At 44.0% G+C, this 25383-nt stretch overlaps 4 protein-coding genes across 6 annotated transcripts in view; 2 read left to right on the top strand and 2 right to left on the bottom strand.

Moving 5' to 3' along the window:
• OGFOD3 (2-oxoglutarate and iron dependent oxygenase domain containing 3) overlaps positions 1-1526 on the bottom strand; it is a 43396-nt gene extending 41870 nt beyond the window's left edge. The window contains exons 1-2 of the mRNA XM_062639783.1: positions 1342-1526; positions 296-513 (exon numbers count right to left, since the gene is read on the bottom strand). Of these exons, the coding sequence (XP_062495767.1) occupies positions 296-513; positions 1342-1427 (304 nt within the window). The 5' untranslated portion in view covers positions 1428-1526. The remainder of the gene's footprint in view (positions 1-295; positions 514-1341) is intronic.
• FOXK2 (forkhead box K2) overlaps positions 1-25383 on the top strand; it is a 430591-nt gene that overhangs the window by 305186 nt on the left and 100022 nt on the right. The gene's annotated exons all lie outside the window — the stretch shown is intronic.
• HEXD (hexosaminidase D) lies at positions 1666-10453 on the top strand. Its single transcript, XM_062639765.1, has 12 exons — positions 1666-1833; positions 1912-2021; positions 2092-2179; positions 2571-2735; positions 3449-3632; positions 4983-5054; positions 5463-5658; positions 6335-6417; positions 7204-7282; positions 7360-7461; positions 7978-8067; positions 8853-10453. Exons 1-12 carry the CDS (start codon positions 1750-1752, stop codon positions 9019-9021), a joined length of 1422 nt encoding a protein of 473 aa, XP_062495749.1. The 5' UTR covers positions 1666-1749; the 3' UTR covers positions 9022-10453.
• LOC134174613 (cytochrome b-245 chaperone 1) lies at positions 11572-22056 on the bottom strand. Of its 3 annotated transcripts, none has more exons than XM_062639781.1 (7): positions 21862-22056; positions 20190-20316; positions 19003-19044; positions 17717-17790; positions 16586-16682; positions 15174-15318; positions 11572-14587 (listed from the first exon to the last, which is right to left on the bottom strand). In XM_062639781.1, the coding sequence occupies exons 2-7, from the start codon at positions 20272-20274 to the stop codon at positions 14458-14460; spliced, it is 573 nt and encodes a 190-aa protein (XP_062495765.1). In that variant the 5' UTR covers positions 20275-20316; positions 21862-22056; the 3' UTR covers positions 11572-14457. The 3 variants fall into 3 exon arrangements, with proteins under 3 accessions (XP_062495765.1, XP_062495763.1, XP_062495766.1); XM_062639779.1 differs by having other exon boundaries at positions 20190-20320; positions 21862-22055; XM_062639782.1 differs by lacking the exon at positions 19003-19044 and having other exon boundaries at positions 20190-20320.

The raw sequence follows: 25383 nt of genomic DNA, 5'->3' as shown, positions 1-25383 counted from the left end.
AGTATGAAAAGACACTAGAAGCAGATTGAGCAAAAGATTTGTTTCATAGAACCCAAGCAAAGCATTTTCAGAAGAGAATTACATAGGAATGACAGAAAAACCTCAGAAGCAACAACTGCTGGGATGGCCCAAGAGGCCTGAACACTTAGGGATCTAAACAATACACACAGCAAGCAGGTGTCTGGCAGGAACAGAGAGGGGTTTACGCTGTTAATATGTTTTAACAGACGTCAATCAGCAGCTAACGTCCTCTGGAAACTGCTTCATCCCACCTCAGACAGTCTTATCCAAATACCTTCAAATCTCTTGTGGCTGTCGTAGTCCTCGGAGCAGGGGATCTCGATGAACTTGTCCTGCAGGGTCTCTCTGCGATGGGCCAGCACCTCAGTGACTCCATCCTCAGCACCCAGGTACCTCCAGCTCAGGAGGGCACTGATGGCGGCAGAGGCAAGGAGGAACAATGCCCTCAGCCACCTCCACCGTGACTCCTGCTGGCCTCGGCTCTTCTTGGCACTGGGGAGGCAAACAAGCTCCATGTAAGCAACAGACCCACTCCAGAGGCTGTGATGGACCACTCCAGCCACCCACTACCAGATCCCTGTATTCAGCCCTGGGGAGGCCGCACCTTGAATCCCGTGTTCAGCTCCTGGGCCCCTCACTACAAGAGAGGCATTGAAGTGCTGGAGCAGGCCCAGAGAAGGGAATGGAGCTGGTTCAGGGCCTGGAGCACAAGTGTGATGGGGAAGGGCTGAGGGACCTGGGGGGGTCAGATGGAGAAGAGAAGGCTCAGGGAGGACCTGATGGCTCCCTACAAGTGCCTGAGAGGAGGATGGAGCCAGGAGGGGCTGGGCTCTGCTCCCAAGGAACAAGGGGTGGGACAAGAGGAAACGGCCCCAAGCTGCACCAGGGCAGGTTTAGATGGAGCTGAGGAACAATTCCTGCCCCAGAGGGTGCTCAGGCATTGGAACAGGGCAGGGCTGCAGTCACCGTCCCTGCAGGTGTTCACACCCCGCGGAGACGAGGCCTCAGTGCCACGGGTTAGGGGTGGCCTTGGCAGAGCTGGGGAACGGCTGGACTGGATGAGCTTAAAGGGCTTTTCCAACCTGGCTGACTCCAGGCCTCCATGGCAGGGGAGGACCGACACCCGGCTGGCCCGGCACCCCGAGCGCACACAGACGTTCCCAACCACCCGCCCGGCGCGCCCAAAGCCTACAGCCGCCATCCCGCAGGGGCCGGCGGCCCTGCCACAGGCCGCTCCCCTCAGCCGCCGGCCCCGCGCGCTGCCGCACCCGTGCAGGTGGCAGCTGCCCGCCGCAGACACGCGGTGGGTCCCTCCGGTACCTGCTGCGGCGGCCCCCGCGGCCCTGCCCCGCCACCGTCCCGCCGCTCTCGGGACCCCGCGGCGCCGCCCGCCGCTGCGGAGCCATCGCGCCCGTCGGCACGGAGCGATGCGCTCGGCACTCCCCCGCCTGCCAGGGGAAAGCAATCGGCCGCCGAGCAGCAGCGTCTCAGACAAGCGGGCACCAGAATACGAGGAGCGGCGGAGGGGCCCACAGCGAGGCAGCGACCGGGCAGGGCCGGGACGCAGGGCCGGGACACCGGAGCCGGGACAGACAGCCGCGGCCGAGGGCTCTGTACCAGCGTACCGCGGCGGCGACGGCAGGCCAAAGCAATCGATGCGGACCGGCTGTGCGGCGTCCAACGCGCAGTCCGGAGCAATCGAGGGCGGAGCGGCGGCATGCGGCGGGCATGGCGGCGGGCGGGCCGGGTCCGCGGCGCCTGGTGCACCTGGACATGAAGGGCGCCGCTCCCCGCGCAGGGTACCTGGCGGAGGTGAGGCGGGGAGCCGGCGGTGGGGCTCGGGGGAGCCCGGCCCGGCACCACCCGCCGCTGTCCCCTCCTGCCCCTCAGGTGCTGCCGCTGCTTCGCGCCCTGGGCGCCACCGGGCTGCTGCTGGAGTACGAGGACACCTTCCCGTACACGGGGCCGCTGGGGCCGCTGCGGGCCCCGCACGCATACAGGTACCGACGGGCGGGCCCCGATCCTGGTCCCGACCGCGGGCTCTGCCCTGACCTCCCGCTCTTCCCGCAGCCCTGGGGAGGTGCGGGCCGTGCTGAGCCAGGCGAGAGCGCAGGGGCTGGAGGTGGTGCCGCTGGTGCAGACCTTCGGGCACATGGAGGTGAGCGCCGGCCCCGGCAGCGCGGTTGAGAGCCCTGGGAGCGCGGGGCTGGCTGAGCAGGGTGATGGCGGAGGGGGGCGGCTTTGCTGGGGAGTCACCATCACTGCCTGCGTTGCAGCCATCCGGCGCTGCGGGCACTGGGCTGGGTGATGCTGCACTGCCCGCCCTGCTTCCTGCGCCCCGGAGGGTGCTTCGTGGTCAGAGACCCCCACGACAGCCCGAAGCAGCAGCCGTGCCCCTCCTGCCTGTAGTCGTGCTGTGCCCCGAGCTCACAGGCAGCCGAGCCCCAGGTTTTAGCAGGACCAGTGTTAGCAGAGCCCAGGTGGCACAGGGGGACGCCGCTGTCCCTTGCGCGTTGCGGTTGTTCCCCGAGCTCTCCTTTCTCTTGCAGTTTGTGCTGAAGCACAAAGAGTTTGCTCATCTCCGGGAGGTGAAGGCCTTTCCCAACGCCCTCAACCCGCACAAGGAGGAGTCGCGGGCACTGGTCAAAGCCATGATTGACCAGGTCATGGCACTGCATGGAGACATAAAATGGTTTCACATCGGATGTGATGAGGTGGGGCTTGTCTTGAGCTAGGAATGCTTTCCTTGTCAGGAATGATGGTGAGGGCCAGGGCTTCTGCATTTCAGTGGTGACATTGGGGTAGGATTTTGGGGATGGAAAACACCAGCTCAAGCCTGTCTAGAAAAGCCTTTTTGAGAATAAGTAATTCCAGTAGCACAGGACATCATCTCTACCCTATTTAGGTAGAATAAACATAGTTTACATAAAACCTGCTCTAAACCAGCAGGCAGTTTAAATGCTTATCCAGCTTAAGAGGCCCAAATCCACTCTATGTGTAGGACAAGGATGCTGGGGCTGCTCTTGGACGTGCCTCCAAGTCAGTTCTAGATTCACATAGAGAAGTCTCTTTCACCAATACAAGAGATTCATTTCATATAATTCAGGACCTAAGGGTTGCTAGATTTGAACTGATTAAGTCTGATGGAAGCTACTCCCAAAGACAAACACAGCATTCATTAATTATTCTTTAAATATTTTAGTTTCTATGTTGCCTTATATGATGCATTAGTCATGGCTGCAGTCTCCTGCAGACTGATAGAAATGCTTGCAGTGTCTTCAACACTGAGAGATGCTTTTAAATACATGCACTCAATGTGTCACATCTGTGCAATAGGTTTTGAATGCTGTATGATTTCATGATACTGTGTCAAACTGTTCCACTTATTCCTGTACACGAAGTCAGGATTATTTGCTTCATGTTTCAGGTCTACTACCTCGGCGAAGGAGAGGAGTCAAAGCAGTGGCTGCAGCAACAGGACAACACTCCAGAGAAGCTGTGCTTATCCCACATAAAAGCAGTAGCGAGTTGTGTGGCCTCATCTTACCCCACTGTGACACCCATCGTGTGGGATGACATGCTCCGAGGGATAAGTGAGGAGACACTGGCAGGTGTGTGGCCATTGATGGGGTGAGGCAGGTTTTGTAGCATACAGAAAATGCTCACACAACCAGTTAAAACAACACATCTGAGAATAGCTGAGATAGGGCACAGTGACAGACTAGAGAGAAGAGACACTCAGTCTTGGCTACATCACAGACTTTCTGCATTACAGTAGGTAAGTCTCAACACATATACTTTAGTTTTGCAGCTGGTAATACACAGTGACAAATGAAAACACAGCGGTTGCCATCAATTCTGCTTTCTTTATACATTAAAAACCCCAAAACTATTAGCATTTGTGATCTCAGTCTAAATTTCTGTGCCTCTCACCATCTGCTCATGTTAATTGTTGCTCATGTTAGATGTGCAGCATCTGGTTCCCACAGAGAAGCTGCAACCCTGTAAGCATCTTTGACAGTGTATGTGATCACAGTGCACATCATGAGGAACTCTGATACAGAACTGTGGGATAGCTCCAAGAACTTGACATCATGAGTCTTGCTGCTTGAAAAATAGGAAACTACTGCTAAACTGTGAGGAGCCCCAGCACAGATGGAGTCCCAGCATTTTCAGAGCCACCTTACATGTCTGCTCTAAACAGGTTTAGACAATACCAGAGGAGCTGTGCAGCTCCTCCAGCAGTGACTGACCTGTTCATGGCTGTAACATTGGGAAGTGATCCCAAAAAATGCAAATGAGATTCATGGAGTTTCCACAAACGCAGCACAGCTTCTAGGAAAGTGCACTCTACTGCCACAGGCAAAACCAGACTAAACAAGCTAAAAGGGATGCAGTTAAAATACTGAGTTTCTGTGCAGTTTACTGCAGTTTCTCTAGGGGTTGGTTTCTCATGTTTAAAACTAGTCAGGGGTTGATTATTATAAGATTTGAAACTAAATCTGTATCTTTACTTGTACTTTAAAGGCATCTTGAAAAGTGAAGTTCTGTGCAAACACAGCTCAGACAATCTTTGACTTAAAGGCTGAATACTTCCTTTGAATTTAGCTGAAATCTTGTGTGTACAGTTTGTAGCTCGGCTAGTTCAACCAGCAGGTATACAGATAGATGCAAGGGACTAAGAATGAGATGAGTTTGGGATGATGAGGCTCTCCCATGAATTGTCACTGCCGATCCATATTAGTGACTTCAAAACATCTGAGGACTTAGTGGCCCCTGGCACATGAAAATCACATGTCCAAATTCCGGCCAGGCTGAATAAAGGCCAGGGGCACTTCAGCTGTAATTGAAGGGTCCTGGTGACAAGCCATAGTTCATTCAGTCATGTGCTGATACACCAGTAATACATACCTAGTTCTCGCTTTTAACTGGCTGTTTTCAGTGACTTAACTTTCTTTCAGAATCTGGGGTGCCACAGCTTGTGCAGCCGATGATCTGGGACTACGCAGCAGACCTGGATGTGGAAGGCAAAGGTTTGTACATCTCTGCTGAGCTGCATAGAAGTAATTCTGATGCTTTAATATCATAAACATAGCCCTTGCTTGGTTTCTCCTAATAGTTGCTACTATTTATTTTCTTTCAACAATCAGTTGTCAGATGATGTGCATTCTCATTACATGCGTACAGTTCGTGGCATTGCAGCCAATTTAGCAATTCAGGGGAATGGAATATAGTAGCCAGGCACATGAAACCAGGAGGGCAGTCACCAGAGCAGGTTGCTTAGAGAAGATGTCAAATCTCCCTCCTTGCTGATGCTCAAAACTTGGTGGGACAAGCCTGTTATAACTGGCCCTGCGTCCCCTTTAACCGGAACATTACAAGTCAAGGCTGAAAACAGGGAAAAACTTGTCCTGTAAGTGTTCTTTTGTGTCTTACTGCAGTGCATCTCATAGAGAAGTATCGTAGATGTGGCTTCTCCAAGGTGTGGTTTGCTAGTGCTTTTAAAGGAGCTACAGGAGTGAATCAGTCTCTAATCCTTATTGGACACCACTTAAAAAACCATCTTCAGTGGCTGAAAGTGGCACGCAAAAGCCCTGCAGATGTCCTCGAAGGTATCGCACTGACCGGCTGGCAGAGGTAAGGAACATCCTTTTAAATGGTTCTAAGGATCACTTGGAAGCAAACTTCCACCCAAAAACTCCTTAAGAGGTCCAAGGAGGTTGGGGATTTAGAAGGGAACTTTGCAACCCTGCAGTCCTTGCTGTTGGTTAGTGCTGGACTTTAGCCACTGTCTACAAAGGGTGGATCTCAGAGTTCCAGCTAACCAGTACAGCATTAGTCAGCGGGAGTGATTGTTTTGGCAGACACCAACAACAGCAGATTCAATCTGAAGGCTTGAATGTACTTTGTGCCACCTTAAACTGCTTATAGACAGCATAGTTAATACACGGTGTATACCTAAACATCTAATGTGGATTAAAATAGAATGAAGTTGCATAAGAGAGAAAAACTTGTTAATTCAATGAAGGAGAAAAAGGAGTTTATGCAAGTCAGGAGATCTGAAAGTATACCAGAGAGCTGTAATTCCAATTTCTATTCCTAATTTGGCTTGAGAAAATAAATTGGTTTGGAGCAGTTCTTGTTAGTAAAATAAGAACACTTGGTGTTTCAGAGATAGAAGGTTCCTTCTTGGAGACAGAAATCAATGTTTCTAGAGCTCTTAGAATTTTAGTGATTGAAATATTAGGAATTCCCACTTGTTTAGTGTGTTCTAACCATAGAATGCCTAATTAATTAATGTTTTCTTATCTAGGTATGATCACTTCTCTGTTTTGTGTGAGCTTCTCCCAGTGGCAATTCCATGCTTGGCTGTATGTCTGCAAACACTAAAGAATGGTACAATGGCAACTTTATTCTCTCAGCTTATGCCTAGCACAAGGGTGAAGTGACACTGCCCCAAGGTTGACACAGGCTTATCTTTCGAGGTGGTTTGACTATCTGATCATGGTCTGCATTATGAACAATAAATGACACATGTTGCATGTTTGTGATATGGAAGCAGAGAAAGCTCTTAGCTTAGCTATTTAAAGATAGCCATAGTATACTAATCATTTATTATGTTCTCACCTGCAAAGGGTCACAAACTTCTTCATGCTCCTACTAAAAATAATTTAGGCAGCTGAATTGCTTTCAGAACTTTGAAGCACAATTGCTATACAAATGAGGTGCTTTTAGATATAAATTAGATTAATGAGACTAAATGAGATTTAGATCTTGTTTACATGTAAAAGTCATTGTAACTAATCCAGTTCCATCTAGGAAGTACACTGTCAAGTAAAATACTTCCTTTAGTTTCTGGTTTCTTCACAGGCAGTTGCCAACAGAACTTTTGTCTTAACTGCATTTCTTATTTTCAACCTAAAAAAAACCACAACCTACTGGTTTTTAACTAAGGCACTAAAAATATGCAGTGCTCATAGCTAGGAAGCGCTTTACCTAGTATGAGGCAACTGTGTGAAACACAGCTTACTCCTCCCACCCCTTCTTCTGTCTCTGTTTTACCTTCTAAAAAACATCTTCACCCAAGGAGAACTAAGCCAATGTAGAGTACTCCTGAAAAGCCCTTTCATGAAGATTCTGGTTATTTAAGCTCCTTTATGTATTTCCACTGTCTTCTGCCAGGTGGTTATTCTGACAAGGTTAAAGAAAATGTGGAAGAGCTCCTGGGAATGTCTAACCTGGAGATTGATACTTTCATGAGGTAAAATTCCAGCTGTAGGATTCGGATGCTTCTCATGGTGTGGTGAGTTCAGAAACTCATGGATCTTTTTTGGGCAGCACAAGTCTGGGAACCTTTCCTGGGAGCAATATCCTCATGCTTGTGACCGAAATTAGTTTCTACCTCAAGTCATCAGTGGATGAACTTCTTGAAAGGAACAGGTAATGAGATTTATGTTGATTCTCTGCTGTCTGCAGGAGTGTTGGAGCTGTATCCTCTCAAGACAGGGCATAACTCCAGCAAAGTGATTTAAACATGAAGCTCTGTTTCAGGCATTGCATCCCTGTGTATTGACACCTCAGCAGAACATAGCATTTTGATTCAAATTTGAAGTATTTCAGCAGGACTCCTAAATGGTATGTGCTGCCTTATCTCAAGAAACTAGTTCTTCCCTGAATTACAGCTGTTATTTAAAGTTAAAATTCTTTTTAATGGTGTGGTTACAAAAAATGGAGCTTGAAATAAAACTTAAATTGCAACACATGATCAGTTATTCTTATCTGCCAAGAACAGTCTTTTACAACCCTGATACAAAGACTTCAGTTTACTTACTCCATAAGCATTGTCTCTGCTTATGCAGAAGTAGTTCAGCTAAAGCCCTATCACCTCCCTGTCAGCCTACAGACGGGTGCATTGCTGCTGTGTCAAAACCTGCTCATGCTAACATCTGTTTTCAGGTATGTCACAGGCTGGTTCAGCCCCTACCACAGGAAAAGGAAGATTATCCATCCCATAATAATGCATCACTTTCAGCCAGATGCAGTAAGGTAACACCACTGACTTTGCATTATAGGGGAAACAAAATCTGTCATATTTTGGCATTCAGGTACATACAGTTTTGAGTCCTTGCCTTCTGAACTGTTACAGAAGCATCAGTGGAAACCAAACAGCATGAAGTATTCATGTTACGGTTTTAAGCATGTTTGTCTTCCACTGAAAAAATATTTTGAATACAAGAACGAAATTGGTCTCTGACAAACTCTAACTTGTCCATGGAGTTACTCCTGTACAGACCTGCTGCCTCTTACAGCAGTTACTCACCTCCATGCAGGAGCTCCCTGTGGGCCAGGTTCCAGGCAGGGGAAACAAAGCCAGACCACTCCACCTTGCTCCCTGCCACTATGAGCTTTCCAGAGCTTGTCCTAGGCATCATGCTGGTTTGTGCTGAATACGTAATTAGTACTTATTTTTTTTGCTGTGGTAAGGTGAATACCCAGCTGCATCCACTCTTCCTGATTAGAAAACAGAATTAAATTCCCAAGTCTCACAGTAAGTTTTAGTTAGACTTAAAATGCGTCTAATGCTTTGAGTTCATATTTCAGTACTGAAAAAGTCATTGCTTACAGGAAGCGCCAAGATTAATGGTACTCAAAACACAAACCTTGTGCATCTGCACAAAGTCAAGTCCTTCGAGCTCTTTTAATAGATGCTCCTTTCCTGTTAAGGCATTTTAAGGCCTGTACTCCCTTTAGAAGGTCCAGTAAGCCAAGCCTCCCTTGGGGCAGAGCTCACCTGCAAATGTGATTGTTTCTCTCTTATGATTCCTGCTTAGTCTTCTCTCCAAGTGGAATGGTGTGGTGCAAGACCTCCAAGCAGCCATGGAGCAAGTCTTCCACAAATGTACTGTAGAGGAGTGGATGGAGGAGAATGTCTACCCCAGCCTCCAGAAGCTGCAGCAAGTGGTGGATGATTTAGACGAAGCGATAAAGGCACAAAATTAGGGACACATCAGTGAGTCTGTCTTACTCCATGGGAAAACACAACTAGTAGAGATCAGCAGCTAGTCACTGAGCTAGTTTGTCATCTTGAGAGTTGAAGCAAGAACTATGATGAAAGTGACCTGAAGGCATCAAAGAACTTGGTAGTGTATTAGGCTGCAGCTCTGTTTTAATTTTCCTGTCTTAATGCATTGCTGAGCCTTGAATCACCTGCCCTGTGAAGGAGATTTGCTCCCCTTGCATAAAAGAGCACAAGAGTCACAACTTGGCTCTTTTACAAGGCAGGAGAAAAACCCAGTTTCTTCCAATTCCACTATTAGTAGTAGTAAGACTTTCTTACATAACAATGACCTGGAAGAGTTCTATGAGTTCTACTCTAGTCAGTAGCCAATGTGTTCTCCTTTTACAGTTTCTAGAAAATGCAAGATTTAGGATACTTCAGACATGCTTTGGGTCCTTACATTCTGTACTGTGACTCAGTCTTTCAGCTGCATTGAAATGTCCTACCATGCCATCATGACAAGCCCTTCCATAGCATGTAGCAGTTGATTTGTTCCAGATTCTGTTTTGGACTTTTCCATTCTTTGAAATACATGAAACATCAGTTTTGAATCCAGCTTTGGTGAACTTGAGATCAGGAAACTGACCTCCAGCCTTTTGCAGAAGTCTGAGCAAGGAACTGCTGTTGATCTGCTCACGAGGCTACAGCAGATGTAAGAGATGCACTATCATAGTACAGAGCAACAGGGAGCTCTGGAAAAGGAGCTTGTTACCAGCAGTGACAGTGACACCTGGCTGTGAGGGAAAGCTGCCTTAACATGCTGGTCTTCTAAACTTACCAAAGCATCAAAGCTAAGCATCATCCCAACACCACAGAAAAGCACCATCCCAGTCACTTTAAGATATCCATTTCACCTGAGAGACTGCAGACTCATTCACGCTTGAAGCATGGCTGAAGTCTACTGAATATGAGGGGGAAATGCTGTTATGTTACATTCTGCTTTAATGTTGAACTTGTAATCGTGTATAGCAATATATTTTCTGGACTTAACTACAGCATTCAGATAATCACCACAATGGAAAATCAGTTCAAAAGCCTGGTAGTTAAGTAAGTATGCTACTTTACCATGAGTATTCAGAATATTCCTGTTTGCTTCATTTATTGCTTTCTTGAAAGTCTTATTTTGGAAGCACAGGTATTGACATCTACTTGGAACAATCTATTCTAAAGACCACAGCTCTAGCTACAGGATGTACAAGTACAGCATGAGACAAATCTAACTTATTTAATGACAGCTACAGGAGTTAAGTCCATATGCAGATTTTTAGCTATAGAATCAATGGCTATGTAAACCGTAATTACCAAAGCCACATACCTTGAACTAAACAAGATCTTAATTTATTTTACTTTAATAAATCCTTTGATACTCAAGAAGTTTGTGGAAACTTCCTTTTTTTTTTTTTGCATGTGGCATGTTGGTTTGGTTTAAAGGAGGGGAATAGAAATACATTCACCTGTGGAGAGTTGGATATATCAGCTTAGATGAAATTGAAAGCTGGACTGCTGCAAAAGTGAAAACGGAGTCAGTAAAGAGCTAGGTATTTGGGCTTCCTTTACCCCGTCCTCCAGCCACTGTCTCCTTCTGTAACTCTGTGCCAAGCAGTAATTCAGACAGCCATTAATATTTTAGTCCATTTTAATAAAAAAAACAATCTAAAATGCTACAGTGACACAAAAATTATCAAAGTTGATTTTCTCAATGCACAGGTTTTTATAAAAAGACACTATAGAAGGCCCTGCAATTTTGAAGTATTCTAAACATTTTCCTAACATTTTTGCCTCTCAGCAGTCTGCTACAGTGTTAGAACTAGCATGATTTACTATGTAAGGCAGCTTAGTTTTTGGTGTATGTGTAACTTCATAAATACAGCACAAGAGGCAGATATCAGTGATACAGGATAAATACTTCCATTTCCTTTGAGGAATTGATCCCACTTACTGGAATACCTCAATTTGTGAAATACCAGCATATTAGATTCTAGCTTAAATACAGCTTTTCCCTCTGTAGAACATGCAGTCTAAGGCCATGATCCACCCGACCACATGCATGCAAGAAACTCCAAATGCGCTCTTCAAGCTGAAGATGAAGCATGTGCTAAGTGGCACTTCCCATACAGTTATATTAAAGGATAGAAGAGAAAGTGTAAGTTTTATGGGCCAGAGCTTTAGATCTAACCTAAGGGCCATTACATAGGTTTTCAAGTCATTTATAAGTCATATGATCTACAGCTGTCCAGGCTCTAGCTACCAGGCAGCCTGAGAAGCAAAAAGTGAATACATCCCTGTAATATTCTTCTAGGAGTTTGTAATTTTCCTAATCCAAACTAGTCATTCCCATCATTCCGTTTAGTACAAGCCACCTTACACCAGGCACACATAAGGCTATGTTTACTGGGCCTTTTTATTTGCTAGGCCCAAAAGAATTGAGGAAAAGCATCCAAAAAAGCCTTCAGCAAAATAGTGGAGTGGCAAGATCAGAGAGGACTAGTGGACAGAGGTAAGAAAAGAACTTGTTCTGGGTTAGCATCTGCTGCTCTCAGCAGTTCCTTCAACTTGAGGAGTCCACAGGCATCGCCGTAACCAAATCCACATTAATGGCAATTTGCAAGTTAATTTTCCATGCACAGAGTTATTGCAAAACATGAAAATCTGGCTGTTCTAACTATAAGAAACAAGGCTTTTGAAGACAGGAAGCTCAAAACCTGGATCAAGAGAAAACACATCAGCCTGTGATACACATACACATAAAGCATCATCCAATTACCAAGACAAGACATTCTTAACCTGCTCCTAGTTACATTCATCAGCCAGCAGTGCCCTACATACAGCCCACAGGCAGAACCTTCAGCATTCGAAGACTTTACTCAGTCTCCCTTCATGTATAGAACTCGGGTTCCCAGTTGAAACTGGCAGTTTGTACAGCAACAGAGCTGCCACAGCAAAGTGGAAGAGAGGATTACATCAGCTGTGTCAAGTGACAGGCTGAGGAGTCAAAATACTCCTCAACACAGTGCATGCCAGCAGGCACCCCTCTCCTGCCTACCACCAATCAGAGGACTGAGGTGTGAGGGGGACACTACAGAACATCTTCAGAGATGATCACTGGACATCAACTCAAAATGCAACTTACTACTCAGATGTACTTCAAGCAATGTTCTATCTTGCTATAGGTCATCCCCCTTTCCAGGGATTCAGAATTTTCCTTACACTGTTTTAGTTTTTGCATAGTCCATAAGTATATACATTACTAACACAAGATGCACAAAAGAGCTCAGCAGCAGCAGGGCACACAATGCAGCACAGGTTTAGATCAATAGAAATACCTTTCTAAAGCAGATTTTTAACTGGAAAACAATGGTGGTTTCTATCTTCCACAGAATGTTAGCTCTCATGGAAATACAGAAGAAACCCAGTATAGCCACGATCAAACGTGGGTAGTTTTGTCACTTTCATCCATGATCAAATCTGCAGGCTCAGAATTTAAGTGCACTGCACATCTCTACAATGTACTCCCTCTAAATGCCCCTGCTCAAAGCAGTGGTTATCTGCAGGTTGAGCCCTTTTGCTTATATTATGCCATTAAATACTCTAGTTTCTTCACTATTTCTTACTGGAAGTCCTTATAAAATCCAATATTCTCATTCTACACTGTAGTTCAAAAGCTCCGTATTTCCAATCTCATTCTCCTCTCTAAGGCAAGGATGTATATACATACTTAGGGTATATTTCACAGTGGATTTAAATGGAGAATTCCTGTTTCACTTTTATTACCCATTCAAACTGGCAGTAAGAGCATCTTTTTCTCACAGCTGACATACTAGCTCTAAGTACCTGGACATGAATTCTTGGTACCACCTGTTCTTTGGTCAGATAAGCATGCCCTTAGTTTCAGATATAGCTGAAACACTATAAAACTATAGCTGACAGGACATAGCTTCTGCTGAAAACTTTTCATAGCTTTTTCTTCCATAGAGGTAGAGTGCTTAGAAACAAGAACTCAGTTCTTTTAAGCTCTGAAGAAACTGCTGCCCAAAGACATTTGCGCAGGCCAAACATGAAGTCAGACCATGCAGTTACCTTGTACCTCATTCAGATCTCCTAGAAGTAACCATGTAAGTATTTTCTAATTCAGGTCTTAAGATCCCACAATTCCTAAATAAAACCTAGTGAACTTTAGTACCACCAGTTTCAGCATGCTGAAGGAACCTTCAGTTCTTTGCAGAAGGTTCCTTTCTTCTTGTACTGACATGTTGATATAGGCATGGTGAAGTTTTAGCTCTAGACAGAAGATGTGGACTAACAGAGGTAGCTTTAACTTCAAAAAGTATCTTGGAAGATTTGTATTTTATCTACTTGTGAAACCGCTGGTCAGAAGAGAAGACACTACACACCTGGAGCAAAACAGGGGTGCAAAACAAACATTAAATCTATCCCAGCTATCATAAAAAAAATAATACTGGTATCATTTCAAGTGGGCAAATACTAAACAAAACTAGATCATGTTTCACATCAGTTTCTTCCCTCCCTCAAGTAACAGATGTGTTCTTCCTTTCTAAATACACAGCTAAAATAGTAAATGTTTAAGTTTAGAAAAAGGTTATTCTGCCTTGGGCTAGACTACGCCCAGAAGAGAAGTAAAACAGGATTAAGCTACAACATCCTGAAGATGTTGAAACATCACCATGATCATTTTTTGTTTCCTATTTGCAGCTCCTTGGAAAGTGCAGAAGAGAGAATGTAACAAGGTCAAACTGATGTTTCCAATTCCAAGACAATCACTCAGACTTTAATTTCCACTAGTATCTAATAGCAAGTCAGTAGTAGAGACTATGAAAGTGCCACTATTCTGCATCACCTAACTGCATATATGAAGCTGCCTAAAACCAATTCAGCAATACATTCAGTCATCTGCAACATTTCAGTATCAACCTCACAGCACTGTGTTATGAGTTACAAATTCAGCTCTTCTACATTTCATGTACTGTACCTGCAGCAGATGTTTGCACTAAGTCAAAGTTTACATCTGCATCTCCACTTCATCAGTGGGAAAGTAATACATGATTTCAAACCAACCCATTAATAAATTACTCCTAGACAAGTTTGAGCTCAAAAGCCAGCAGTGTCCATGAGCAGGAACTAAGGCAAAGGAGCACATAAAACACAATTTGCTTTGGACTCTCCAACAGCAGTACTGGGAGTGCAGATCTCAAAGCAGTTTAGCACTAATGAGGTACCCCTAAGACAGATTCCTCCCATTGTAAATGCACATGTAGAGAAATGCCCAGGTCAAAGTTGAGGGATTTTTTTTTTCCTGAAGAAAAATCAGTATATTTTCCAGATGTTCAAAAGCCTCTGTTTTCTTCAGCTCATGATGACTATTAATAGGTATCCTGTGGTTCATCTGCATCACTAGCCTCTGTTTCGCTGCTCTGAGAGAGATCTTGTTGGCTCTCTACTCTGTCCAGTTCCAGAAAACTAGTAATGAGTTTGGCAATGGCTTCCACATCACTGTGGAATAGAAGAAACAATGTAAAAGTTAGTGGAACTGTGTTGTAGACAAAACAAGAACAGGCATGCTAATTCCTGAGAGTAACTGCTTGAAGGGACAGTCAACATACGACATAAAGCATGACTGACATAATCTCAATAGTGAAGGCATATCAAGCCACACCATTACTTCCATATCAGAACAAATCAATCCTTTTCCCCACAGCTCCTGCTGCAAGATTCCTATTATCAATACTTAAAATAAATTCTATGTTAACTGATAAATACACTGAATAGAATTGAAGAGAATTAATCCCCTCTGCAACTGCACAGCTGAGGTAGTGAGGTTAGCTGCAGCAGACATGCAGCACCAGAGGGATCTTGGATATCTAAATACAATCAGTCTCCTGATGGGAGACAGTGGTACCCAAAAGTCTGCAACTGAAAGCATTAAAGGGTTTAAAAAAGTTAGAATTGAATAACGCAAAGTCACATCAGCAAGTATGAAAACTGAGCTAGATGAGTCTCATTAGCTGGCAATTACTGACCCATGTGACTGGTACTTCCCACCTCACACATTCCCATTAAAGAAAAGTCCCCAGCGCACCTTCTGCAGCCCAACACTGCGCTCTGAGTCAGTGGGTGTGAGAATCCAGTGCCAAAGCGGAGCACAACGACGTAGCCCTTCCCGAAATACCGCACCGTCTCCTCTTCCACGTTCACATCTCGGATCTCATTCAGTGCAGCCACTACTGTAAACACATGTGGAAAACAAAATAGTCTATCAGCATGACAGTAAGTCCTCAGCACTGCTGCTAGCAAGTTGCACCACTGGGACTACATGCTCTTGAGTGCTATTGCTCTGATCTCATACAACCAGGGCAGTCCTGCAAGAGCAAGCAATTGCTGATCTATTCAGGCAAAACAAACACTGCTATCACACATATCAGCATCAGGAGATGCTACAGCACATATTAGCTAGTATAGACCCTAGAACAAGATATACTGCCTCTCAGGAACTGGAGACCATTAGTTTATTACCTATGCTTCCCATTTTGATGACAGTTTAACCATGTTTCTATACAGAGCAGGTAAATATGCATTCAGTTTACTGAGGCTGAACAAATACTGGAATATTTAACTGTGAAGAGCATCTGCTGATCTCTGCATCCCTACATTAATGGTACTTGAAACATATTACCAAATAACCTCTCAGGAAGAGATATACTTAAAAGCATACCCTAAAGAAAAATATACCCTAAAGAAAAGTTCAGAAACATTAAACATCCTTTTTTCCCCATCTCTTATCTTCCATCTCTTAGTTTAAAAGCCAATTCAGGTTACGGACACTGCAAATTTTGCCAGTTTTCTGAGAGTTGGTTTGATTTAGACTAGCAAGTAGGATCAAAAAAATCTGACACTGAAGAAGATCTTACTTCAGTTTGCAATGGAGCTCCTGTCTCACAGTGACTCAACCAAGTCACACACATTAGACTTCAACATATGTTACTCCAACAGGAAGCTCAAGAGAAGATACTGCATTAAGCTGAACCTACTTAATATGATGTTTTAAATGCATATTTTATACCTGCAGGATATAACATGACTGCTTGCATATGATCTCTAAAGATTTGTCTGCTATCAAAACCAGATCAGATGACAGAAATCTCAATTCCTAGATCCAAATTTTAAGTTTTTCCACCAGACCCACCTGCAAAGCAGGCTAGCCAAGGGAAAAGCAAACCTGCACATTAACATCCCAAAGGAATGGCTAAGACTATTATGGAAAGCAATGTGGAAGCCTTGGATTAAAATAACAGGATGCATTCAGCACCCTAACCTGAAAAAGCATTTGGGTCCACACAGGCTTATGATAACATCTGCTGCTTATGAACAAAGCAGATCTGGAAACAGATGTGACTAATTTGAGTACAGAACTCCAGAGCAGCTTACTGAAGAGACATGTATGCATTTCTTCTGTCTGCTCATCACACTTGCTACCACATACTGCTTTCTCACCTTGTTCATGGCCTCCTTTGGAGAAGGTCAGTATTTTTTTGTAAAGATTGAATGTTTTTAAGCACACAGTTCCCCTGTTCTTATCAAATACAGCTTCCTGTAAAAATGAAAAATAAAGAAGTCAAGATATTCTTAAAAACACCAGCAGCAGCTATGCTTCAAAGTAAAACAATAACAGCTATATGTGAAAATAATCTTGGAAACAGAAAAGTACATAGCTATTTTAGAGACATTCCTCAATTAGACTGAAAACCACAGCCTTGCTCTTGGTTTTAACAGACTTCAGCATATCTCCTGTGTTACCTCTAGAAGGAAATTGAAGCTGGTTTCATTGTCCCTCCTGACACCTTCCTTATGTAATAAGAACATTGCCTGGAATCAAATTTGAACACTAACTTGGAGATCTTTCTCCATGAGCTTTATGGTGAACGCGTTTGGCCTATAGTATAAGCACCCAGTGAATGAAAGTTCCAGTTACACCTTTCACTAACATAGTGACTAAGTCCACCAAAATTCCAGTGTTGTGCTATAATGGCCAGGTTCACACCAGATTTAAAACATCCCTGACAGATAATGAAAAAAGGATGCCTCATATCTGTGGGTTGATTATTCTAATGACAACTCAGGTCAGCAAGGTGACAAGCCTACATGATGGGTTATTGCTCTCAGTCCAGCTCCCAACAAATCAACCACCAGATAAATCAGCTTCACAAACACTCTCTTCCCAGTGGAAAACAGCTGAGTATTCTGGAAGGTTAGATCTATCCTATTTAGTGGTCATTCTGTCATTAGCTGGAAAGAAAGTAAGCACAAAATAATGTTTTAGCAGCCAACTGTGCTATTTTTTCTGTCTCTTCTATATAAGATGAAGAAAAGGCCACAAAACTGTTTGCGGCAACCCTCACCTTATAAAAAAACTCTTATTTTTAGCTTTTCATGTTCATGCTTGTGTAGTGAAAGAATTATTGCTCTAATTCTAATTCTAGTATAGCAACCCCAAAGGGTTTCACCAAAACCAAAAGCACAACTTGTCTGTTTGAACAGAGCAAGAGCACAGAGCTGCTGGAATCACCATCTGCCAAATGCTTCTAAACTTGCACAACCTCATATTTCACGAGTTCAACATCTTACCTCCCACTGCTCCAGATTCTGCGCTGCCACAAAGAAACACCCAGCCATATAAAAGAGCTTCCAGGCCAAGCTGTCTGAACAATGCAAAAAAAAGCACTAATTTAGGGTTTTTGTCCTTCTTTGGTATTCAAGCAGTCAGTTTTAAGATCAACATGCTCCCTTTAAATGCAGCAAAAGAAAAAAGGGTTTCTCTGATGCAACATTTGTGCCTTTAGTTGTAAGGTAAAATGTTTAACAGCTCTCTCCCAGGATAAAAACATTCATATTTTTCCAAAGACTCCAAGCACACGTATTGCTGGCAAGGCTGTAACATCACTAAACATCTTTCTCTTCTCTAAAAGCAAAGGCATCTACAAAACTCTCAACCTGCTGTCAACCATCAAATATTTGTGCTGCAGACAACAAGGGTAAGAGAGGCAAACGTTTATTCATAAAAGGAAGCAGTCAAGCCCCTTGGCAAACAAACATCTGCATTTTACGTCCTGGAAACATGGACATAAAACATGTAGCAACCTAAACAATTTGTTTACTCAGGCTTTTACTGAAGACAGTAGAACGCTGCTGAGTATTGTTTCAGAAACCTTTGTTGCAATGTCTTTAAAAAAGGCTGATCTAGCTGGTGTCTCAAGCAGCTTTCACTGGACTTTGCTCTTTAAATAATAATACATTAATTATATTGGTAGCATATTCCTACACACTATTAAGTTTTAAATTTTGATGTCAACAGGATGGAGCAAAAGAATCACAGGACAGCCTGCAGGACAAATTCCATCAACAGAAGGATACCTGGCATTCAGTGCAGCCTGCTCTTGCAGGGGGTGCAGGGTGAAGCAATAGTGTCTGCTCTCTAAAGGTGTTTGTATGAGTAATCTCTGCTAGTGATGATTTAACAGTTTCCAGAGAAACAGAGCACTTCCACCAAAGGCAAGGTAATCATTTCATTATGGTGGCAGACAATCATTATATGTCTTCCCAGGAGAGCTGTGAGGACCAGCTAATCACATTTACAAAACACACTGAAAGTACAAAATGCCACAGAGTGCTAAATATCATCATTAAAAATACTCTTGCAAATGGAAAGGGAGACCAAGAAAGAAATAGAGCACTGAAGTACGGTAAGCCACACACAGGCAACAGTTAGTATTGGATTTTAATATTCACACCACAAAATGCAATAGGTACCTCTACTGCCTCTGAGGCGAGACAGAAGCTGCAGAGATGAGACATCAGCATGAAAAACAGATCAACAGGAAACAATTCTTTAAAATAAAATTATAGGCCATTACCTGCACTATAATAAGCAGCAGCCAAACCTATGGAGGCTATTCCTAGGATGAGAGGAGAGAGAGTTAGGACAAACAAGCAGCTCAAACCATCTAAAATTTCCCAATAAAATTATGAATATTCATGAATTCATCACTTCTCAAAATAGGGACAAATGTGATTGCTACATCCATCACTATATGAAAGAGTCAGTTTGGGTTTTTTTTGCTCTGAACCTCCTGTTCTGCAACACACTAAAAGCACATGGGCTGAGGTCAGAATTAAAAAGGTGGTGACAGAATTGGGAACAGCACATCAGAGGGATCTCAATCTACCCATTACACCACACTTCCTCTCGAGTGCAGTACAACTCAGCGTGCTGACCAACACTGCAATGTTTATTTTTCCCCTCTATGTGCTCTGTGGAGCTGAAAGAAAACTTGTGTGATCAAGCTGTGTCAGAAGCTGCCAGCTCCTTTCTCCCACTGAGGAGGAAGCAGTGAAAGAGTACCTCGCACCCCAGAGGGCTGCTGCAACTGCAAAGATCTTGTCTCAGTGACAAGTCTGACAAGATGACATAATTGAAAGCAATGACAAGGTTGGAGTGTTACTGCAATGAGCTCTGGTCTGTTGGAAAACACAACATGCCACCTTTTCCACACCAGTTCTCTCAGTGCAGCCTAAGTACGTTGTACTAAGTCCATTTTCCTTTCTGCATTTTCAGTAGTGTTTTAAGACGCCTTTCACAACATCCTGTCTGACTTCCTATTACATACAGTGCTGTTAATCACACACAAGATCTAGCCACAGCATTGCTGCACTGCAGGTTTTTCCATTTCTGAAGCCTAGATGTTTCTCAGTGTAAGTACGCATCCCCTTCAGAAGCTTCACATTTACACTGCTATATGATATATAATAAACTTTCTTTTCCTGATCTTCCAGAACTGCCTGAAAATTCTCTCCATGAGCCTCTGAGGTTCTGCAGATGACAGAGTGAAAAACTCTCACAGTGAAACTACCATGCAGAGAAGACTACAGACTCATTCAGTGGCTACACTAGTGGAAAGTTCAAAGTGTGGTGATGCCTCTTCTTGAAAGAAAGATGCCTGAAAGACAGGCATCTCTTCTTAGAAGCTCTTCGAGGAATTTATTATGATCCCCTTCCCTTACGGCAAGCTCCGAAATAAACTGAGGAACCTTAGGGTCTTACCAACAAAGAGAGACCAAGAGCGGATGCCAGGGGACCTCTTCAGATGAAGATAGGAACTCGTGCGGCTTTCAACCAACATGTACATCTTCAGAAAATGCTCCCGGCAGTCCAGACTGACTCATGAAACCTGGCTGGACAGAAAAAAATCACAAGTGAGACTTCAAAATGACTGCTGACTCCAACACTCCATTCCCAACATTTTTCAAGACTTACCAAGTCTTAATCTAGACTATAAAAGATGTCCAGGGTAAGAACATTTTATTCCTCCAGTGACCTTGCTGTTCTTAGATCCTACATGACACTCTGCAACTCTGTACTGACCACCTAGTTTAGATATAAAGTTCCAGGGGATTTTCTTTTTCTTCCATTTAATAAATCAAACTTAGCCCAGTCTTTTCAGCTAAATAAAAAGCACAGATGACTTTATTTTAATCCCATAGCAACACATCCGAGAGAATCTGAAACCGAAAGAGACAAAAACCACTTATAACATAAGACACACTCCATCTCCTCCGGATGCCAAGCATCAGGCTTTAATTACCAAATGATTCCTGAAGTTGACCTCAATATACTGGAAAATATTTCCGCCCATACAAAGCCTTCTCCTGCCTGCAACCTAAAAATCCATCAACAAGTTATCAAATAAGATCACTGCAGAAATCTGGGAGTATTTCAGGAACAACACATCCTACTTAAAACACAATTTGCATGCCAAATAAATCCATTAATGCAAACGTTGATATAACATCTCTTCCCCAAATTCATTCAGCAAAGTGCAATCATGCAAATGCCAATATTGGCTTAAAGTTGGCCCCTCAAAGTCAACGGCATCATCTCGCAGAGGCTGCTGCTTGCACAGAAGGTGCCTCAGGGGATAAAAATCATAGAATCCCAGACTGGTTTGGGTTGGAAGGGGCCTTTAAACCTCATCCAGTTCCAACCCCTGCCATGGAGAGGGACACCTTCCACTTAGAGCAGGTTGTTCAAAGCACCTTCTGAAAAGTTACACTTAAAATAAGTCACAAACGCACCTTTAAGTGAACGCATAAATTCTACCAGCCAATTTTACAGTATTTAGGTATTTTTAGGTATCTGGGGGCTGCTAACTTCACTTGACTTTATTTGGTGTGACACTGCACTGCTCTTCAACGCCAAACCAAACATTCACACACTTCCTCCGAGCCCCCGATTGATGATGATTTAGCAAAAGCACCCAAACGAGTACCTTGACAGCTTCCCTACAAGCACCCACCACGTCAGGACGATGCACGGGGCTTTCCACACCCGCCTCCCCGCAGCGAGAGCCGTGCCCTCACAGGTCTCCGCACCCCCGGGTACTCACAGTGCCTGCACCGTGCTGCCAAATCCAGAGCGAACCTCGGGCTTAACCCCCGCAAGGGACAAACCGGGACCCTCGGCTGAGGCTCGCCCGTACGAGCCGCATCCCAGCCAGGCCGAGGGGGCAGCCGCTCCCGCAGCCCACCCCTCCGGTGCTCTCCTCAGCACACCAGGGGGGCAGCCGATGGCTCCCTGTTGGGGTGATGCAGCGCGGCTCTCCACAGCCCCCATTACCGCATCTCCTTGTGACAGACCCCACCAGCCAGGCTACCCCTCAGCCCGCCCCGGGGCGGGCGGACCCCTTCGCCCCCCTCAGCACCCCCGCCGGCGGTACCTGCCCGGGCCGCGCGGCAGCACACCCGCATGGACGCCCTTTGAATGGAGCACCCGGACGGCTCCGCTTCCTGCTGCTGCCCCAAACCATAAAGCAGTTTTAGAGCAAGCTCAGGCGCGCCGGCGCGCCGCCCGCCTTAAGGAGGATCGGAAGCGCCAGTGGCCATTTTGGATGAGGGCAAAGCGGATAAATCGGCCTTCGCCCGGGGTGCTTCCCTTGGGCCTTGTGTGTGAGTGGAGCAAGGAGAACCTCGCCCAAGATGGCGGCTCGCTGCCCGCATTCAAGATGGTGGCCAGGCTGGTGGGTGCCGGTTGAGTAAGAGTGTTGATGTTTTCTTACTTTGTGTGATGTTAATTGCGATAAAAATAGGCGAAGAATAAAAATAACAGTGATGATCGTACAAGATTAATGTGAAGGGAATTAGTTTCTCTGAATCGTGTGTTGGCTGAAGGCTTGGGTTTGGAAAATTTGTGGAGGAAAGTTTCTAATTCACTTGAAATATTGAGTGATTCTCCTGAAATGTCGACTGATTTTACTGGTATGGATAATAGGGGACATTGGAAAAATCTGTTGTGTTTCTGGTCCGGTTAGGTATCATTTGCATGTGAACGTTGTTTCTGTTCAATCTATTAGAGCAACTGCTCATGTTATCTTGGGGGACAATGTGTGAACTGCAGGCATCTGGAGTTTAGCTTAATTTCTTAAATTCTCTTTGCCTAAATAAACTTATAGTTTTATCTACAAGTCACATATTCAAAGGTGCCCCTGTGCATGGCAGGGGGACTGGCACTAGATGATCTTTAAGGACCCTTCCAACCTAAGCCATTCTATGGCCCTCTCTCAGTTGCACAGGAATGTGGTTCTTTCTGAATGACGTCCTCAGTTTTTGGTTTTAATTTCTAGTAAGAATCTAGCTATCCCAGAGTGTTTGTGCAAGACCGTAACTCATAAAAAGCTTATAATAAACCCATAACCTGGTATGAGTTTGTTCCACTGTTCTGAGCACCACTGTTGGTGAACAGTGACTCAAGTACTGAGCAGTGGGTTTGTAACAATCCAGAGGGAACTATTTGGAGATGAGGGGGAAGAATCCAAGCTGACAACAACAAAACCCCAGAACCTCAGAGTCCATGCTATAGACTTAACAGGCTTGAAGTAGTAGAAAATACAAAACTGCTCTGTAATTTTTCTTTAACTATCTTAATGGGAAAAGGCTATGAGGAACTGCAAGGATGAATTGGCTTATGAGTCATGGGGTACCAGCTGCTGGATTTGAATGAAATAGAGGAAGCAGTATCACATGTTCTCGAGGCAAAAAGGCAGCTGCCTGAGGCTCCTGGGAGGGAAGAGATACATATAGAAGCATTTGTCAGCTTTTATAAGCAACTGGCTTCTCCAGAAACTGAATGTGAAGCCCTTCTGAGTGATAGGAGGCAAAAGATTGCTTGTATCAATAATAAAGTGAAATAAGCAAGAAACTCATTTGTCCCCTCCACCCAATATAAACCACATAAATATCACTATTATATTTCTGTGTCACTCACTGCAAAAATACTAGCAGCTGCATACTTCCCTGGTTCTGCAGCACTCTGAAGTAGGTGAGTGGTGTCCTGCCTTGCAGTAAAAAAGGAAGAAGGAAGCATGTTTAAAAGCCTCGGATTTAAGGAACAGCATGAATTCCAAAGCATGTTGCTGCAGAAACAAAAGCTGTTTGCCAAAAGAAACAGTCAGAAATATGTAATTGACTATTTGTAGGCTTCTTGCTTGGTAATACAGATTGATTGTAAGACATTATAGGGTAAATACACTTGTAACTTTTAAGTTATTCTCTAAAACCAAGAACATCTAAATAGAACTGGCTTTTATTTTGTTTGTTTGACACTAGTTAGATTTCTGTTTTCTAGTTTCTTATACTTCTCCACCCCCAAGGTCTTAAACTTAGAAATTCAGCTGTGTAATAAGCATGTGATCTTATTAGCATGCCAGGATAGAATTCCTAGTGTGCCTGATTTTAAACGGTTGGAAAGAGTCACCAGCCCAGTGTTGTTTTGCAGTGGGACTGAATTGGCTGCAAGTCCTGGTTGTAAATGAGCTCATCCCACGGAGCAATGTGTGGTGCCCCACTGACCCCTATGGAAACTGTGTATAAAGCCCAGGGGGTACTAATTTCATGGAATACATGTTTACCAGCTGTAACTAAGATTTATTACAGCTAATTTGGACAGCTGTTGAGGGGCATATGCTGTCACTAGCTTGAGGCATTTACAGCTTGTGATGCCTTGCAGGGCTCATGCATAACCTCTTAAAGCTTTCTGAAGTCGTGCAGTGTACTGTTGTCATGAGGGAATACTTAAGTTTTCTATCTCATTCTTGGTGTTAATGCTTTAGGCACAGGTATAAATGTTAAATAGAGCAGTAGAGGCCAAACAGATAGAGGCCGTAAAAGCCAGTAATGCTCTGAAGTGCTACCTGCTGTTGACATAGGAAAGCTTTTTAATATTGTGAGGATTTTTGGAAGTGGCCTTGCAAAGGTAAGAACTGTTACAGATGAAACCTGGATGGTGCTTTGTGCTCCCAGGTTGTCAGGCAGGGTGTGATGGTGATTGATCCCATGTTCTAGGGGAAAATGGCATCAACAGCTAATGGAAAGCAGAAATTGCTTTTGGCAGTGAAATAAATGGGACATCTAAGTATCTAATGATTGCACGAGTAGAGTCTTGTACTGTGCTTTGAAACATTCATTCCTTGCACGCTTTTGTGTTTGCATAGGTTTTTTTCTCTCTTTTAAATCCTTAAATTGAAATTAATTCAGTCCAGGTATTTCCTTAGGATGAAGTAGGTGCGCTTAAGATGCGTACCTAAAATGTCCTTAGTGTTTCTGCAGATGTTTCAGTTTTCATGTAGTTCTCTATTTTTCATTGTGAATATAAAGAAAAATGAAGGGAAACAAATATTTAAAATATTATTTGTGCAGAGTTACAGAAATATTCCGAAGTGTTGTGTCTTTTGATGAATTGCTGTATCAGTTTTGGATAACAAATGTAAGCATAATCATCAAAGTGTGAAACAAGGATTTTAGCTGTGCCTTTAAGTGCAAATCTCAACACATTCCTAATTTAGAGCTCTCGTCTGTGCCAGCACTGCATTTGTCAGTGGAACTATATCTATTGTATCCTTGTGGAGTATGTTGCGAGATTGGGATAGCTTTTTGGGATGAAAATGTTCATCCAAAGGAAGGGAAACAAGATGTCAGAGCACACTGCATTCCTGCAACTCTGCAGGAAATGCAAGTTCTTAAATTGCTTGGGGATTGCTCTAGTGATCACAGTGCTTTTAAGAGAACTGGTGTTAATATGGTAATGGCTAATGTGAAAGCATTTTGACTGAAGACAGCTGAAGCACAGAAAATGATGACTGAAGCTATCACAGTTTTTACCTGAAGCTAGGATTAGTGATTATTTTTCCAGGATATGTCCAAAGCAGTGTCAGATTATTTTCCTTTAAATGGGCAGTGAGAAAGTG

The sequence above is a fragment of the Pezoporus occidentalis genome, unplaced genomic scaffold (genome assembly GCF_034315485.1).
Source record: "Pezoporus occidentalis ecotype Australia unplaced genomic scaffold, CSIRO_AGI_Poc_V1 ctg62, whole genome shotgun sequence".
In the NCBI taxonomy this organism is placed as follows: domain Eukaryota; kingdom Metazoa; phylum Chordata; class Aves; order Psittaciformes; family Psittacidae; genus Pezoporus; species Pezoporus occidentalis.
Note: the sequence above shows the minus strand (reverse complement) of the source record. Positions and strands in the feature narration are given on the sequence as shown.